The sequence below is a fragment of the Piliocolobus tephrosceles genome, chromosome 19 (genome assembly GCF_002776525.5).
Source record: "Piliocolobus tephrosceles isolate RC106 chromosome 19, ASM277652v3, whole genome shotgun sequence".
Classification (NCBI taxonomy): Eukaryota; Metazoa; Chordata; class Mammalia; order Primates; family Cercopithecidae; genus Piliocolobus; species Piliocolobus tephrosceles.
In genome coordinates this window covers 27,668,222-27,687,099 of record NC_045452.1, presented here as the reverse complement: position 1 = coordinate 27,687,099, position 18,878 = coordinate 27,668,222, and the positions used below count along the sequence as shown (strand labels likewise).

Sequence of the window (18,878 nt, the reverse complement as noted above, 5' to 3'; positions counted from 1 at the left end):
TGACGCTCGCCCACCTCCTGCTGATCTGATGGGAGACGGAGCTCAGGTGGTGACGCTCGCCCACCTCCTGCTGATCTGATGGGAGATGGAGCTCAGATGGTGACGCTTGCTCACCTCCTGCTGATCTGATGGGAGATGGAGCTCAGATGGTGACGCTCGCTCACCTCCTGCTGATCTGATGGGAGACGGAGCTCAGATGGTGATTGACGCTTGCCCACCTCCTGCTGATCTGATGGGAGACGGAGCTCAGGTGGTGACTGATGCTCGCCCACCTCCTGCCGTGCTGCCCAGTGCCAGGTCTGTGGCTGATGGGATGGGGACTCCTCTTCTAATAAACATATACCTGCACTCCTCTTTGGGGATATACTAGAGAACTGCTGGTTCACAGGATAGGTGTATGTTTAATGTTAGCAGATGCTCCCAACCAAAAAGCTTTCCAAAGCAATTCTTCCTACTTACATCCCACTATCATGTATGAAACTTCAGGCTGCTCCATATCCTTGCCATTACTGAGTATTGTTGGGGCTTTTATTAGCCATTCTGGTGGGGCCTAGTGGTTACTTGTTGTGGATTAAATCTGTACTTCCCTGATGACTAACAATGCTGCACTCATTCCATATGCTCATTAACTATTTGGATTTCTTCTCTTGTGAAGTGGCATGCAAGTCTTCTGTCCATTTTTTAAAAACTGAATTGTTTCTTTTCCTTGTTTTGCAGAAGTCCTTATCCTTTGTCAGATATATGTAATGCAAACATCGTTTCAAAGTCTTTCTCTTACAGTTAGTGCTTTTCAGTTAGCCTTTGTGTGCCTTAAGAAACCTTTGCCCAATCCAAGATAATAGCCAAAGTCTTCTGTGATTCTTCTAGAAGCTCTTTTATTTTACCATTCACACTGAGGTCTATAAATTCAACCTGAATTGACATTTCTGAATGGTGTTGAGTTAGGAGTCCCAGGTCATTTTTTCCCCACTATGGACATTAAATTGGTCCAGCACCATTTATGGGAAAAACCATCCTTTTCTGAGTGAACTTTAGTGAGGCCTTTGTTGGGTGTGGGTGAGTCTGCTTCTGGACTCTATTCTGTTTGGTGATATTATTTGAGTCTCACCACTGACCCACAGTGCAATCACAGATGAACCACTGACCCACAGTGCAATCACAGATGAAAATTTACCTTTCTCATAGGAATAAATAGCTACATAGGATACTTGTACAAAAACACTTATTTGTTGAGAAACTATTTCTGGGCACTTTCTAAGCATGATAACATTTCACACTCACTATAACCCTGTCGGGGTAGGTCTCATTCAGACAAGACTAAAACTTAGAGAGACTGGGTGCAATGCTCGGAAATTAAGGAGTGGCAGAACTTCCGAGTGTGGGTCTGCCTGGCCACAGGGCTGATGCCCTTGCCACTGTGCCATTCTTCCTCAACACAGGATTACCGGGAAAACTACTGTTCAGTGATTATTCCTATAAACTCTTACATTTCTGTATGGAAGTGAATTTTATTTTCTTACAAATTAGGTGTTTCAATAAAAAACAAAAAAGAAAAAGAAAGGAAGAAAGGAAGAAAACAGAAAAAAACAAAAAAAACCCAAAACAATCCAGTCTGGACTCTCATTCTATCCCTGTCCCCGCACCATCCCCCCAATAAAAACAATATATAAAAAAAAAAAAACCCACATCAAGGACAACCGATCAAAACACAGATCAAAAAAGAACGAAAGAAAAACACTTCAAATAAAGTTCAGCTGTTTCTATTTGGAAACAACAACAACAAAGAATCCCACAATAAACTGACAAATAAGAAATTGCCTCTGTGGTAGCAGAGCTGGAATTTTCCGATGGCATTGGCTACTGTGTCATTACTGTGGGTGACCCAAAAGTGAGTTGGGTGAGCGAACAGCTGGGCACTAGCTGGGCTTGTGTCCCTGAGGCAGCAGCAGCCAGGGCGGTCCTTCAGAGTTAAGCTTCCCCTCATAGCTGGTACCTTCTCCCTGGATGTGGAAATCCCTGGTGGTCTCTAAAAGTTACCTCCAAGAAATGGAAAAGGAATGCTTCCAGCCACATCCCCTACCTTGGGGCAGTTTTTGCTTCTAGTCTGCTCTGATAGGCCGGCCTGGATTTCCTAACCCCTAGGGTGGCCGAGAAAGTGGAATCTTCTACACAGTCCTGACTGCAGATGTCCCATGGGGCACGGGTAAACTCCTATCCAAAGGCATCCCAGGCCTCACCCCATCCCAAGGAGGACATTATCCAGAGTGCTCAGAGAAGAGTGGTATTGTTATTAGTGGATATTCGACATCAGCACTGATTCCTAGTCTTAGCATGCCCAAAATATCTATTGCTTTTTAACACAAAATACTAAAATTAAGTTCAATAAAAGCTTGGATGGTGCTAATTACTAGAAAAATGGGTTAAACTGAATTTTAAATAATATGACTGACAAACCAAGAATACTTAATTTACCAGAGTCAAAGAACCCATGGGAGACATTTCTCCCGAGCTTAGAACCACCCTCTCCCCCAAAATAAATAAATACACACATAGGCACATGCACGCACACATGCACACATACACATATTTCACCAAGCTGCTGTTTGCTCATTTGTTTCTTTCCTTTTCCCATTCAGATATCTATCTAAGATGTATTTTTTGGTTATCTACTACATGCAAGACAATGGCATATTTATATTGAGGTGAAACACAGAAACATTGATCCCTGCCCTCAGGAAACCTAATCCAGCGGGTAATCCAGACATAAATGCACACATATTTAACAATAATCTGTGATGAGCTGAAGGAACAGAACAAGTTTTGGCAGGGATCGGCGGGGGTGGCCTATCTCGGCTGGGACTTGAGAGAAGAGACACAGAACGCCGGGTGTGAAGCACAAGGATGACAATGACAGAGCCCAGGAGGAGCACAAGCAGAGATGTGCTGGGACAACTGCCTCCACGCAGGAACTGGGATCCTTCTTGGAAGCAAAAAGGTAGGTGTGCCTTGGGAATGCTGACGAAGGGGAGAACGGCACTGGATACAAATGAAGAGGACCTTTTAGAATGTGATAGACTGGGCTTATCCTGAGGATGACAGGCAGTCTAGGAGGCTCTGTGAACAGGGGTATGCTTATGCGAGGTGGTTTGGGGAGTGGGAGAGTCAGAGAGGAATGATCCAGCTTTGGTTTTAAAAGATCATCACACTGAATGAATGGGGACTCAAAAATCACCTAGACCCAGCAGGAGCAGAAACTGCAAGATGAGTTAGGAAGTCACTGCCCAAGTTCAGGGCCAGTAATGATGCAAGTGTGGACTGGATGGTGGCACTGGGGATGGAGGCAATATCATCACTGTGTGAACATCACAGATTGTACTCACATTCTAGGCTATATTACCTAGTAACCTACTGCACAGCCACGCGGTATGGTATACCCCATTGCTTCTAGGCTATAGAACTGTATAGCATGTAACTGTACTTAATACTGTAGGCAACTGTAATACAATGATAAGTATTTGTGTATCTAAACACAGAAAAGGTACAGTAAAAATACAGTATTACAGCCTTATGAGACCAAGGTTGAATATGGGTCTGTGTTGACCAAAACATTACAATGTGGCACATGACTGTATGTACTTTACACAAGAAACACATCTCAGACAGAAAGGTTGAGAATAAAAGGACTGATAAAACTGTACCATGTAAATACCAATCCAAAGCAAGCTAGATAGCTATATTAATATTAGGCAGAAAATCATTTTTAGAGATAAAGAGGGTCATTTCATAATGATAACAGGACTATTTCTCAGGACCTATTATATACCTTTACTTAAAAACCTTGCCTCAAAACATATAAAGGGAAAATTTATATAATGAAAAAGAAAATTAGATGAATCCATAATCATAGGCTGATATTTCAAAACACCTCTCTCTCTAATTGATAAATCAAAGTAGACAAAAATATCTGTAAAAAACCTAAAAGTTTTAAATACTACCATTTACAGACTTGCCCTAATGTATGTATATAAATTACTACACCCAACTACTGGAAAACAGCCATGCTTTTGATGCTCACATAGAACATTTGCAAAAACTGACCATATTACTAGGTCATAAATCAAGTCTCAATAAATTTCATAAGACAGAGGATATCAAGTAGGTGCTATTTGATCACAATGCATTTATACCAGAAATCAAGCTCCAAAAGATAACTAAACAATTCTCAATTGTTCAGAAATGAATTTCTAATAATCCATGGGTCAAAAAAGAAGTTATAATAAAAATTGAAAAACACTTTTAAATGAATGGCAACAAAATAATACATACAAAAATCCATGTAATGGAGTTCAAGAAGTATACAGAAAAGAGTAAAATTGAAAATTAATAATCCTAAATAAGTGGACAGGTATAACATGTTCATGGGTTGAAAACTCAGTATTGTACGTCAATTCTGACTAAATTACATTAGTCAATGTAATTTCAATGAATAACTCAGTATGTGGGGGCTTTGAATTGTTTTTGTTAGTGGTATACGAGGTTATTTGTGTGTGTACGGGTATATACATGTACGTGTGTGTGCATATGTGTAGAATTTAATAAGCTGATTCTAAAACTTTTATGCAAAAATACAAATGACCAAAAATGGTCCTAACACTTAAAAAAGAAGAGACAAATTGGAAGAACTGACTTATCCTTTATCAAGACATATTGGAAAGCTATAGTAATTAAGACCATCATATCGGTGTAGGGATAGACAAAAAAAATAAATGGAAAAGAAGGCAGAGTCCACAAACAGACCCAAACTTATATCAATACTTCTGAGAAAGGTAGCACTACAGTGAACAAAAGCATGTTCTTTTCAGTAACTAGGGCGGGGACAATTGTGTGCCATCTGGAGAGAATAGAAATAGACTCTAACACACTCCATACACAAAAACTGACTCTAAATGAATTACAGACATACATATAAAAGTTAAAACTGTAAAGCATTCGAAAGATAATATATTATTATCATCATAACCTCAGGGTAAAGAAATACTTCTTAAAACAAGATACATGTGCAAAAAACCCTAACCATAAAGGAAAAGTGATGAATTTGACTAAAAGTTAAGAATTTCTGTTATTCAAAATAAACTATAAAGAAAATGACAAGGTAATCACAGGAACAGGAAAGAGAAAATATTAGCAACACATGTAGCTGACAAAGAACTTCAATCTAGAATACATAAAGATGTGTTAACAAATGAATAATGAAGAAAAATATCCCAATGGGCAAAAGGTTTGACCAAGGACACTGTAATGTATACACACACACACCCCTCAAATAGCAAACACTTTAGAAGATGCTAAGCCTCATTCACAGCGTGGGCAACAGGGAACGGGATGTGCAGTCCTAACTCCAGGGGAGGCGCGAGGGAAGGAGGGAGGAGGTGGTGCACAGGAGGTGCATGCTCATGTCATAAAATAAACAGGTCACACTAAAACTTGATATATCAAGAAACAGCAGTAAAGCATATTATTTAGGTATACAAAAGTAGCTACTAGAAGAAATAGCTAAGAAAGTGAATTAGAAAGTGTAGAAAGTGGAGCTAGAGATATTGTTCCCTGACTGAATGCCTTTTGGTATTTAAAAACCCCCATAGAGGTGTATTATTTTCATGAATTAAAAAAAAAAAAGGAAAAAAATCCACAAGAACGGGGGAAAAAGAGTGAATGGGAAGTGAGGAGTAAAGTCAGAGTCATTAGATAATTCTTGGGGAATAGCCTGGAAGGAGCATTAATGCGGTTTTACCGATGGAATAAGGTAAATTTTGTAATCATATCATGTCCTTATTTACTTTAGTACTGTGAAGGCCAGATTTTAATTTATAGATCACATCTAAAAACGGAATCTCTAGGTTGTAATGCTTTTTCATTTCTGACCATTCAACTGTCATTCTCCCTCTGCGCTGATATTTCAGTATGGGTCTCATATCTTACCACATTTTATATGCCTTTAAAATCTGGTGGGCTTAATAAATACAACTCCAAAGAATTACCGAATACACATAACACTAAAGATGCTTGTGATATTTTATCTTTTCTTAATGATTCAGAGGAGATTCCATGATCTTGCAATGTTTCACTGATTATCATTCTAAAAGCCAGTTATCTAGCTAAAGATATAGCTATCCTGTATCTTTTTTTTTTAAACGTGTAACTCTGAATCATTTGTCCACTACATGCGTATGTCTATGTGGTTCAATGCATGTGCTCTGTCTCCTCCCAGTGACTTGTAAGAAGGCAGTGTGGGGAAGTGGCTAAGGGTCAGGCACTCACATGTATAAAATCTGGTTTTGACCTCTGGGCAAGCTAGAGACTCAGTTTTATTTCGTCGTCTACAACACAGGGATGATAGTAATAGTATCTGCTTCGTGGTGTTGTCAGGGTTCAATAAGGCAAAGGGTGTAAACACACAAGAGGGACTGAATGAATGTTTCCTGAAGGAAGAAGTGAATGAACGAATGGCCATCTGGCAAGGAGGACACCAAGGCGGAAGGTGCTGTGAGCATCTGTAGGCCTACAATGTGCTTGTGTACAACAGTCTTTTTATTTTTTGGTGTTCGCTAAAAGCCAAAAACTAGCAATGAAAACCCCTTCTTCACTAGAAGGTCAATTCAGGGAATGTAAAGTAAACTGTGAGTGAATTTCTTTTTTCATAATAAATCATCATTTTCATTGAGAAATGCAACATCTGCAATTGTACCTGAACATTCTTGTACTGCTTTCCCATGACTAGAAGCTTTCTTCTTTTTTCTTTCCTTTTTGAGGGACTAAAAAAATGTCAACACTCTTTAATGAGCACAGCCTGCAGGGACTCATGATAATGCCATGCACTGAACCAAATGTGCTTTACTCTGAAGAGGAGTCTTCTGAGGCTGTGTATTTGTCTTTTCCTGACTGAACTTACAAGCTACTGTGCTCTTTAAAATAGATTGTTTTCTATTGCTAATCAGACAAATGACAGTATCTTCAGCACAAATAATAAGCATTGCTCAGTCTACTTACTTTGAAACACATGATTTTCATCAGCTGCTTTTCTTTTCTTGGCAGAAGCCATAGTTTTATTTTTAAAATGCCCCCCTCCTCAGTCTCCTCAGTGCTAGGCTGGGCTCCTCACTGCCTCCCACAGGCTACGCTCCCAGTCCTTGCAGTAGCCTTACTCACCCCTGCCCCGCCCCCAGCCAAGCAGTGACTAGGACAAGGGGCACAACTGAGTTTGGCTCTCACCAGGGAAGTTCATGAAATTAAACAGTAGGTTTTATCTCAAATCTAAACAAGCTGTATCTGGTCCCTGGTTAGTGACCACTGTACTACGTTACTTTTGTATAGTACAATTTACTTGAACTGGTAGGAAAAAGGCAGGGTCCCTGCAGAACACCCTCCAGCAAGGGTGGCCAACCCAAGCAAGGGCAAGAGCCAGCGCTCTCAGCTTCTGCAGCAGAGGGCTGCAGGACAAACCCTCCGAAGATGAGAATTCAGCACCACTGAAACGCTCCTTCCTCTTCCTAGGGAGCCAGAGAGCTCCTCATGTTTCTATGTTGCCAAACTCTTGTTAAAATAGTACTTCCCAAAGACTGGATACTCAGAATCTCTATAGCAAAACAATATACCATAGTTCATGTTTACTCTGAAGACCACACACACACTGGAAAGGTGATGCTGGTGATGTGCAGCACAGTGCCTTACATGGGCTGCCTCTGCCCCAGGTTTGAAAGTGCTTTTTGGCCACATGCTCATTTGAACGTCTTATTCACCTTGAAAAACTTAGTTTACCATATTACAAAGGTTACAGAAATGATATTCCAGCACCATAACTCTGAAAAAATGATTTGGTTCACAGGAACAAGTAAACAACCAAGGCAGCCAGCTACATACTGAATGAACACGAGGAACGGGACTTGTTTTGCTAAGGGCCCCGGCTGTAAACTTTTGCATGGTAATTCACGTGCAAGGATACAGGGGTTACTGTCACTGATGTTGCAGTTGTCCAGGATCAACGGGATACCATCCAGCTCATTTACCTAGAGAGAAAGAAGATAAGTTTATACACTGCAAACAGCATGGCTATAGTCAGAGATTACAGATGACTTGTTCCTTTTGTGTTTTCTTATTCAATGTTATAATACTGTTTGCACTATTATCTGAAATACCTATATCAACCCAGAACTATATAAAACAATGTAAACAAAAAGTGATACTTTTCTTTTCACTGGACTTCAAAAACTTGGGGCAATTAGGTAGCCATATAAAAAAGAATCTAAGTAGATCACTTCCTAATACTGTTCACCAGGATAAACTCCAGATGGATATGAGATCTAAACTTAAATTAAAAAAAAAAAAAAAAAAAAAAAACAGTACTAGAAAAAAAATGGGTGAATTCCTCTTCTAAGCTGGGAATAGGAAAAGCTTTCCTAACTATGATTCAATCCGGAAGCAACAGGGGAAAGGTTTTAAAATATGACTATTTTTTTTAAGACAAATGAGAACTGGGAAAACTATTTGTAAGGTATCACAGATCTGGAAGATATTTGCAAAGGATTAATATTTCAATATATAAAGAACTTGTAAAAATTCAAACACCACCAACAATACAATAGAAAAACAGGTGAGATACATGAAACATAAATGGCACCAAAAATACAAATAAACTAAAAAGACATCAGAATATGTTCAAACTTGCTCATCAGAGGTAAGCAAATTATAATTACACACAACATTTCCTACCTGCCAGACTAACAACCAAGTCTGACAGCAAATGCTATTGGTGAGGCCACAGGGAAACAGGCACGCTCGTACACTGCTGGAGGGAATGATCAATGGTACAACTCCCATGAAAGGGAACTGGGTGTAAGCAGCAAAACGACACGTGACCCAGTAACCCCATTTCTGAAATTACAGATCAAAAACACACTACCCCATGAAATAAGGTTATTCATTACAGCACAGTTTATTTTGTTATTTTATTTTTTGTAAAGATGAGGTCTCACTATGCTGCCCAGGCTGGTCTCAAACTCCCAGCCTCAAGTGATCCTCCTGCCTTGGGCTCCCAAAGCACTGGGATTATAGGCATGAGTCACCGTGCCTGGCCCAGTTCATTTTTTGCTGAGCATCATCACAAAGTATAAAATTTACACTTTTAAAGTGTGCAATTTGGTGGTTTTCAGTATATTCACAGAGTTATATAACCATTAGCATGATCCAATTTTCAAACATTTTCCTAACCCCTAAAAGAAACTCCATACTCACTGGTCAGTCACTCCTTATTTCTCCCTCCCCCTAGTCCTTGGCAACTATCCATCTACTTCCTGTCTCTCTGGATTTGCCTATTCTGTACATTTCCTACAACGGAGTCAGATAATCTGAGCGACTTGTAGCCTTTTGAACCTGGCTTCTTTCACTCAAGATCTACCCGTGTTGTGGCACGTCAGTGCTTCATTCCTTTTCATGGCTGAGTAATGTGAACAGTGCATTGTATAGATATGCCACATTGTATTTTTCCATTCACCCACTAATGGACATTTGTGTTATTTCCACCTCTAGGTTGTCATGATAATGCTGCTCTGAATGTGCATGTACATGTTTTTGAGTGGATATAAGTATTCATTGTTCTTGGGTATATACCTATGAGTCAAACTTCTAGATCATATGACAATTATAAACATTTGAGGAACAGTCAGACTGTTTTCACAGTGTTTACAGTATTTCACATTTTCACCCAGCAATGTATGAGGGTTCCAGCATCTCCACAATCTCATAAACACTTGATACTGTCTGTCTTTTGTATTAGGCATTCTAGTGTAAGTGAAGTGGTATGTCATTGTGGTTTTGATGCTCATTTCTGATGACTAATGATACTGGGTGCAGCACAACTTATTATGAAACAACTAAAGTCTCTACGAATGGGGGCTGCTTACATAAACTATGGTACAAACACAGTAGACTGCTATACGGCTGTGAATGTGAGTGGAGAAGACTGCTGATGGACTGCTGCGGGAGGACTGCCAGGAGATGTAGCCTGATTACAACATGTTAATAGCCTTATATGAGAATCTTGTGTGTGATAATGGAGTATTTTTAAATACTCTGAACAAGAAACAATGAAAGGTTAAACCAAAAACAAATAATGGTTATCCACAGGGTAAAGAGGAGAACGGGGTGGAGGAAACAGGAATGCAGACTCTGAATGTGCCTTGTATAATTTTGACTTTGGAATCCTCTGTGTTTTATCTAACTTTAAAAAATTAAATTTAAAGTTACAAAAACTGAAAACATACAAATTAATCTAATGAAATATAAAATAAAGTTCTTTTTCAGAATTAAACAGTATTTTGACTTTACATCCCTAGTGAGATATACACAACCTAAGATGATACAGAACCACTGAACATTAACTATTCCAAACGCCATGTCCCACTGAAAGAAACCAGATCTCCAGCTGATTCTAATGCACAGACTTGCTAGGAATCTATTAATGATTCTTGTTTTACAAACGGCAGGAAGAAGAGAATAATTAATTGGTAATCATCTAATATCTGTAATTTTTTCCCAGGCACTGAAGGGGTGATGGGAAATGAACTACTATTTAGTAGACACCTGGCATATACTAGGTAATTAGATGCTTCAATGACTTCATTTAATTCTGAAATGCTAGAGTAAGTATTATTGGTTCCCTTTTACACACAAAAAAGTGAGGCTCAGAAGTCCCCTCCCTGTGGTCACTGACCTAGTAAGTGCTATTCAAGGTGAGATCTGGAGACCACTGTCAGTTTGTAGGAACAGACACTGAGGGGAGACGCTGAGAAACTGCTGACAATATGACAGCCATGCAGTGTCTGCTGAATCTTATGATGAAATTTGGCCTTGAATTCTTACGTCTTTTTTCAGATTTATTTTTCTAGTCATTCATTTTATACTATATTCTATGCAAATACAGGTCCAGGATGGTTTGAGGGAAAGGTAAGCGGCTCTTCACCACAGCTGGTTTAGGAAGCACTGGCAGGGAGGGTTAGGCCGCTATCGAGACTGGGTCTTACGGGGCAATCATGTGTTTGAGAAGCACAGAGAGAGTCTTACGGCCAAGTTGGTAATGACCCCACCTGAGACTGTCACCAAAGCTTCCCCAAGGATGCCCTCACACCCCCACTTCTCCTCTGATAACCTGCCCCACATCTACCAGCTGGATGGGGTACGTACACACAGTCAAGTCTGCAAATGGGAAAGAAGAGATGCCAAATGCCTTTGCCTTGTGCTGACTGATACTGGGGTGAAGATAAGGAGAGATCCAGAAATGAAGCAAGGGCCCTGTGAGTGTCACTGAGAAGAAAGAATCCAGCTGATCCTCACCAGCTCTCCACAAAGGTGTGATCCAAACCCTTCTAGAACACAGGTGCATCTCCACGCCAGACTGAGGTTGATTTTCATGCTCATAGTTTGTTTAGCTAGAAGGACATATAGCATGGGGCTCACAGAGAAGGCCTCCCTAAAGAAGTGGCATTTAGCTTAAGGTGAGAAGAATGAACAGGAATTAAATAAGGCAAAGGGGACTGTGGGAGTGTTTTGTGCAGGGGGAAGAGTATGTGCAAAAGCTGGAAGATAAGATGAAACAAGAAGTTCGTGGAACTGGGAGGCAGTGTGGCATAGGGATTAAGAGTGGCCACTGTGGAGCCAGACTGCTGGGGTCAAAGCCTTGCTATGAGATCTGCCGGCCTTGGGCAAGTCAAGAAACCCCTAAGACTTGATTTCCTCCCCTAAGACTTGGGGATGACAGTGCCTACTTCAAAGAGAGACTGTGAGTATGCTTAGCACACAGTAAATGCTCAATAAAGAGCACTGGGAGTGATAGCAGTAGTTGGCGACATTCACACTATTAAATGCAATTAGTTCATTTAGGAACAAGGAGTTGGGCAGTAGATCCTAAATGCATGAAGAAACTGAACAATTACTTCAACAGAGATGAATTTACACTTCCTCTCTGCATTAGGCAAAATTTCAAATTTATTTTCAAAAACCAGTTTTTTTTGATAAGTGAGAAATAAACGTATTCAGGATTCATTATTCAATGCGTGGAAAACACCTCACTTTCTACAAAAAAAAGTAGAACTCTTGAGATATGCTAAATGGGTAAGATGTTCTTTGAAGGAAATGCAATCACACACTAAAAACTGAAATTTAAGCAGGCAATAAAGGTGAACTAAAGAGTTCTTAAAAATCACAGTTCCACTGGAGTTGTAGGTCAACTGAGGGTATGCGTTCCTGGATAAATATTTCTTATGCATACAGCTGCATTAGGAAAGGATACAAGGGAATTTACAGAAGTTCATTAAATGTTTCCAACATAAATGACCTATTCTGGACAAGGATGACAGCAGCATTATGACAAATACACAATTATATACTTAAGAATGAACACAGTTTAAGGTCACTGGGAAAAGTAGACACCAATACAGCACCCTTCAGGAAGGGTGACTGATGATACAATTTTGTTATTACAAAGCCCAAGTTTACTGCTGTAACTACAAGTGTCAAGCTAATGTTGGGGGCAGGAGAGAAACAATTAAGTTTTCTTCTGTCAGCACTTCATTAAACAAGAAAGTTGTTTGTTTCTTTACTAACATGTTGGGAGTTGATTGTAGGCCCGTAATTAATGAGTCACAAGTTACAGTTCACACTGAGGAGCCAAGCTCAGTCAACACTTTCCCGTGGTAGTGCATCTCCAGGAGACAATAAGCCTGGCTTAAACAAATTAACATTTAGTCTCTGGAAATGAAGTGTAAACAGAGGACAACAAATAGATTTGCTAACTGTTCTTTCCCACATTAGCCAATAATGCCAGAGTAGGCACTCTGCAAAGGGTACAGGCCCAACTCTAATAACCAAACTCCTTTGGGAAAACATATTAGGTTGATAGAAAACAGAGCTTCAATTATTCTGGATGCTCTCAAATTGAGTGGCAAATATAAAAAGAAGGCAAGAGTACAATACAAAGGTGGACCCAAATCTCCTACACTGACTCCAGCCTAAATAATACTTGGTAAAAATGTATTTATGACATAGCTCCACAAAACAGAATCAAACACTATAACCAGAGACCTCATGCTGAAGGGAACAAATGACCAGGCTGGGTGTGGCAATGCTCCAGCAAGGCTTCCACTGAGGCATGATGCCATCCTGGGCAAGCCAAGAACCAACTCTGAAAGCTGGAAGCACAGAAGCAGCTGCTGGGTGAAACTGTCTTGCAGGAGACACACAAGCAGTGGCCTCCCGAGAGGAATCACTCACCATCCTCCGATGCAGAGGGAATACGAATACCATGCTCTGGGAGGCAGACACACATACAGCAGAATTCCCACTCAGCCTGTTAGCTGTGAGACCTTGGGGAGATTTCTGAACTTCATTAAGCTTAAATTTTCTTACATGAAACAAGAGGGCCATCCCCACCTCCCAGGGCTACAGTGAGGACTGTGTGGGAAAGCATTCAGAATGGTGCCCAGCACATCATGAGACCACAGGAAATAGGAATGATTTGTAATATTACTTTCATTTGGCTCTGAGATTCTAAAGGTTTCCTTTACCACCCACATTTGAAAAGAGCTGGATATGGTCATCTTTCACCAACCAATAGTTGTCCTTCAGCCAAGTTTGAATATGGAAAGATCTACTTCTACAATCATAAGAAATTTGGTAGATATGGGGTTACTCTAAGTTAGTGTAATGTTGTTCTTGACTGTCTCATGAACTGGGTGTACGTCTGGATTTGTAATTGCCATTCATACTCTTCTGCTGGCTTTAGCCTTACACAGCAATTCTAAGTCTCACAAAAATATAGTACCATCGATCTTTGTGTTGCATTTGTTTCCACAGTGTTTTGTGCCACTTAGCGGGGGGCATTGCAGGCCTCAGCTGCTGCTTTTGTCCACAATGCCAGAGCAGGAACAAATGGTGTGACTTGAGCAGAAGTAAAAAAGCAAGTGGCCTGGGCATTGCAGACACTCTCTAGAGAGAACACTCAAAGTCTGGCCAGTGCTCCTCAGCCTCGGCTACAACTTAGAATCACTTGGGGGAGGCTTTAAAAAGTGCCAATGCTGCGGTCCCAACCCCAGAACCAGTGAATCTGAATCTCTGGGCAACAGTGTTTTAGACAAACTCTCCAGGTGACTCTAATAAGAAGCCAAGGTGAGAACACCTATCTCCCCAAAGCCAAACAGCACCAAAAAGCCAACCTGTGAGACCTACTCAGAAGAAACGCCTGAAACCTCACGCACTGCCCTGCACACACTATCCCCTTTGGTGCTTCGTTTTCTTTACTTCTAAAAGGCACTTTATTGGGGTATAATTTACATATAGTAAACTGCAAGTGCCTCTGCATAGCCACAGACAAATCAACATTTAGAATGTTTCCATTCACCCCAAAAGCTCCTTGCGCAGCTCTGCAATCACTGCAACTCACCTCGCGCCTGCCCCACCTCCTCCTAGGCATCTGTTTCTGTCATTACAGGTATGTTTTGTCTGTTCTATAACACAAATGGGATTATTAAAAAGTGTTTTCCAATGTTTTTGAGATTCATTCATGTTGTTACATGTATCAGTAGTTTGGGTTTTTTTTTTTTTTCTGATTATGAATATACTAACATTTATTTATCCACTCATGTGTTGATGGTCACTGGGTTGACACCAGTTTTATCTGCAATGAATAAAGGTGCTATGAACACATGCATCTGTATCTTTTCATGGGTGCATGTTTTCATTTTTCGGGTGGACACCTACAAATGAAATTGCTGGGTCATATGAAGTATGTGTTCAACTTTATTAAGAACTGCCACAGTATTTTCCAAAGTAGTTCTACCATTTTACATTCTCCCCTACAATGTATTGGAGTTACTCTAGATCCTTACCAACACTCAGACGTTTTAGGCAGCATCACATTGTGGTCTTCATTTACATTTCCCTGATGGCTAATAATGTAAAGTATCTTCAGGAGCTTATGGGACATTTCTATTTCTTCAGTGAAATGTTATTCAAATATTTTGCTCATTTTACTAACTGGGTTGTTTTCTTCTCATTGAGTTGTAAGAGGTTCTTTACATATTCTGCATATGAGTAAGTCCTGTGCCAGATATATGTATTGCAAATATTTTCTCCTACACAATGGCTTGTTTTTTTAATTTTTTAATAATATGTTTCAGAGAGCAATGACTTTTTAGTATAGATGAGACACAATTTATCAAAACATTTTTTCATGGTATTTTTTATATCCTAAAATGCCCTGGCCTACTTCAACATATCCATAATGTTTTCTTCTACAAGTTTTGTATTTCCAGCTTTTACGTTGCTGTTTTAAATCAATTTTTGTTTGGTATAAATTAAGAGTCTAGGTTCTTTTTTTCTCCATAAGGATAAAAAATTGTTCCAGTGCCATTGTTGAAAAGAATATCCTTTCTCCACTGAGTCTGGACCCTATTCTGTTCCACTGGTATATACATCTATATTTCCATAAATACCACACTATCTTAATTAGCTTTACAGGAAGTCACGAAAGAAGTAATATAATCCTCTTTGTTTTGTTTTCAAAATTGTTTTAGCAATTGTATTAGTTTGGTAGGGCTGCCTTAACAAAGTACCACAAACCAAATGGTATAAAACACGGGAATTTATTGTTTCACAGTTCTGGATGGTAGAAGTCCAAGACCAAGATGTTGGCAGGGTTGGTTCTTTCTGAGGACTATGAAGGAGAATTTGTTCTAGGCCTCTCTTTAGCTACTGATAGTTTGCCGGCAATCTTTGGTGTCCTTGGTTTGTAGATCTCTGTCTGTATTTTCACATGACATTCTCATTCTGTGTGTAATCTGTGCCCTAATTTCCCCTTTTTATAAGGACACCACTCATATTGGATTAGGGGCCCATCCTCCTCCAGTATGATCTCATCTTAAGTAACTGCACTGGCAATAACACTGTTTCCAAATAAGGTCATGTTAAAGGTATTGGGGTTTAGAAATTCAACATGAATTTTTGGGGGTACAGTTCAACCCATAACAGCTATTCTAGGTCTTCTGCATTTCCAAATTTTAAAACCAGCTCATCAGTTTTTATAAAAAATGTTTCCTGGGATGGGCATGGTGGTGGGCGCCTGTAATCCCAGCTACTCAGGAGGCTGAGGCAGGACAATCTCTTGAACCCCGGAGGCAGAGGTTGCAGTGAGCCGAGGTCGCATCAGCCTGAGCAACAAGAGTGAAACTCCGTCTCAAAAAAAAAACAAAACAAAATGTCTCCTAGCATTTTGACTGGTATAGCATTCACTCTATAGGTCAACTTGGGGAGATCTTATACTTAACAGTATCGAGCTGTCTGTCAAATTTTAACTTCTCTCAGCAATGTTTTATGGTTTTCAGAGTATAGGTCTTGCACATACTTCATTAAAATTTATTCCTAAATATTTCATGTTTTATGATGCTATTGCATGTGGCATTTAAATTTTTTCTTATTATTCTTTGCTAGCTTTATATAATTTCCATTTACATATCTTGTAACCATTCAAAATTCACTTCTCATAACTATCAATTCCTTAACATATATGATCATCTCATTTATGAATAAAGCCAGTTTTACTTCTTTTCAATCTTTATGCATCTGATTTTTCTTTGCTTAGTGGGTAGCTTTGGACCTTCAGCACATTGTTAACTGGAGTGGTGAGAGCAGAAATTCTTGCCTTGTTCCTCATGTCAGAGAGTGAGCAGTCTTTTATCATAAAGTATGAAATTAGCTATTGAATTTTTTTCATAGATGCCTTTTTCAGGATGAGAAAGTTCCTTTATACTGTTAGTTTGTGGCAAATTTTAATGTGAATGAGTGTAAATTTTGTGCCAAATGCTTTTCCTCTATTGAGATAATCATATTGTTTCCTCCCTCTTATTCTGTGAATCCAGGAGAATGAAAGCGTCCGCTCTTCTAACATTAAACAAACAGTGCGCGGCTGAGATAAACCACCATAGTTCATGATACATTATCACTTTCTGTGTTACAAGATCCACTCTGCTGATATTTTGAAACGTGTTCTTATGTTTCTGATCATGAGAGACACTGCTCTGTAGTTACTTTGTTTTTTCCCTTTTAAGGTTTTTGTCCGGATTTGGGAACAGAATAGTGGTGGCTTCATAAAGTAAGTGGAGAAGTGTTCCCTCCTCTGCTTTCTGAAAGAGAAATATTGGGTATATGCTTTCCTTCTTAAATGCTTGACAGAATTCACTGCTGAAGCTATGTGTGCCTGGAGATTTTGTTGTAGAAACATTTTAAACTACAAATTTAATTTTTAAAAATATTTATCCTTGATTCAGTTATTTTGTTTCTTGCAAGAAAGCTGTTCGTATCATCTATTTTGTCAAAAATTTTTGACATCAAGTTGTTTATGCTGTTCTCGTATTATCTTTTTAATGTCTGTAATATCTATAATGATGTCTCCTCTTTCACTGCTGATAGAGGTAATTTATATTTTCTCTCATTTTCTTGACAGGTAGAAAGATTTATCTGGAAAGACTGATCAATCTTTTTAAATATGCATCCAGCTTCTGATTACATGGATTTTCTTTACTCTGTGTCTATTATATTTTCTACTTCAGTGATTTCCATTCTTATCTTTGTTAATTCTTTTCTTCTACTTACATTGGTTTAATCTACTCAGTTTAATTAGCTTCTCAAGTTGGAAACTAAGATGACTGATCTTAAATCTCTCTTGTTTTCTCATGTATTTTAAATTTCGTAAACACTACTTTATCCCCATCTCACAATTTAGATATGCCATTTTTCATTTTTATTCAGTTCAAAATATTTTCTAATTTCAATAGATTGTGTCTATGATATGTGGGTTATTTACAAGTGTACTGTTTAATTTTCAAATATCTTGGGATTTTAGAGATATTTTACAGTTTTAATTTATAATTCTGCTGTAGAGACAGAATATAGTCTATGTTTTCAGTTCTTCTACATTTAATGAGTTCTGTTATGGGCCCAGCATATGTCTGTCTTGGTGAATGTTCTATGTGTACTGGAAAGAATGTATATTCTGTTATTGGTGCAGTATTCACCAAATTTCACTTGATCAAGGTGGCTGATGGTATTCCAGTTTTCCATATTCCTCCTGCTTTTCTTTCAGCTTGTTCTGTAATTTGTAAAGATAAGAACGCTGAAATCTCCAACTATGACTGCAGATCGATTTTCTCTTTAGGTGTCAGTTTTAGTTTCAGTTATTTGAAATTCTGCTATTAGCAATATATGTTTAGGCTATTATGTCTTCTTGATGAACTGACCCTTTAATCATTATGAAATATCACTTTTTTTACATCTAGGGATATTCTTCGTCCTTAGATCAATTTTATCTAATATTAATACAGCCACTCCAGCTTTCTTATAAGTGTTTACAGAGTATATCATTCTTTCACTCTTAAGGTATCTTCATCTTTATATTCAAAGTATATTTCTTATCACAGCATATAATTGAGTTTTGCCTTTTAAAATCCAGTCTAGGCCAGGCACAGTGGCTCACGCCTATAATCCCAACACTTTGGGAGGCCGAGGGTGGGAGGATCATTTGAGATCAGGAGTTCAAGACCAGTCTGACCAACATGGTGAAACCCTGTCTATTGGGGGAACCAGTCCCCCAATATTTCAACATAGGTCTTTTCTATTTTCCCTAAGTGTCGGCCGGTCTGAGAAATACAGAGAAAGAGTACAAAAGAGAGAAATTTTGCAGCTGGGTCTCTGGGTGTGACATCACATGTTGGCAGGTTCCATTATGCCCCTTGAGGGGCAAAACCAGCAAGTTTTTATTAGGGGTTTCAAAAGGGGAA

The 18,878-nt window shown here is 39.1% G+C and overlaps 1 protein-coding gene across 2 annotated transcripts in view; it reads right to left on the bottom strand.

Annotated features, from left to right (window-relative positions):
• The window catches only part of ATXN10 (ataxin 10), a 174,889-nt gene that overhangs the window by 29,720 nt on the left and 126,291 nt on the right, over positions 1-18,878 (bottom strand). For both annotated transcript variants that reach the window (XM_023221754.2, XM_023221755.1), the window contains one exon: positions 8,000-8,063. In XM_023221754.2, coding sequence (XP_023077522.1) covers positions 8,000-8,063 — 64 coding nt within the window. The remainder of the gene's footprint in view (positions 1-7,999; positions 8,064-18,878) is intronic.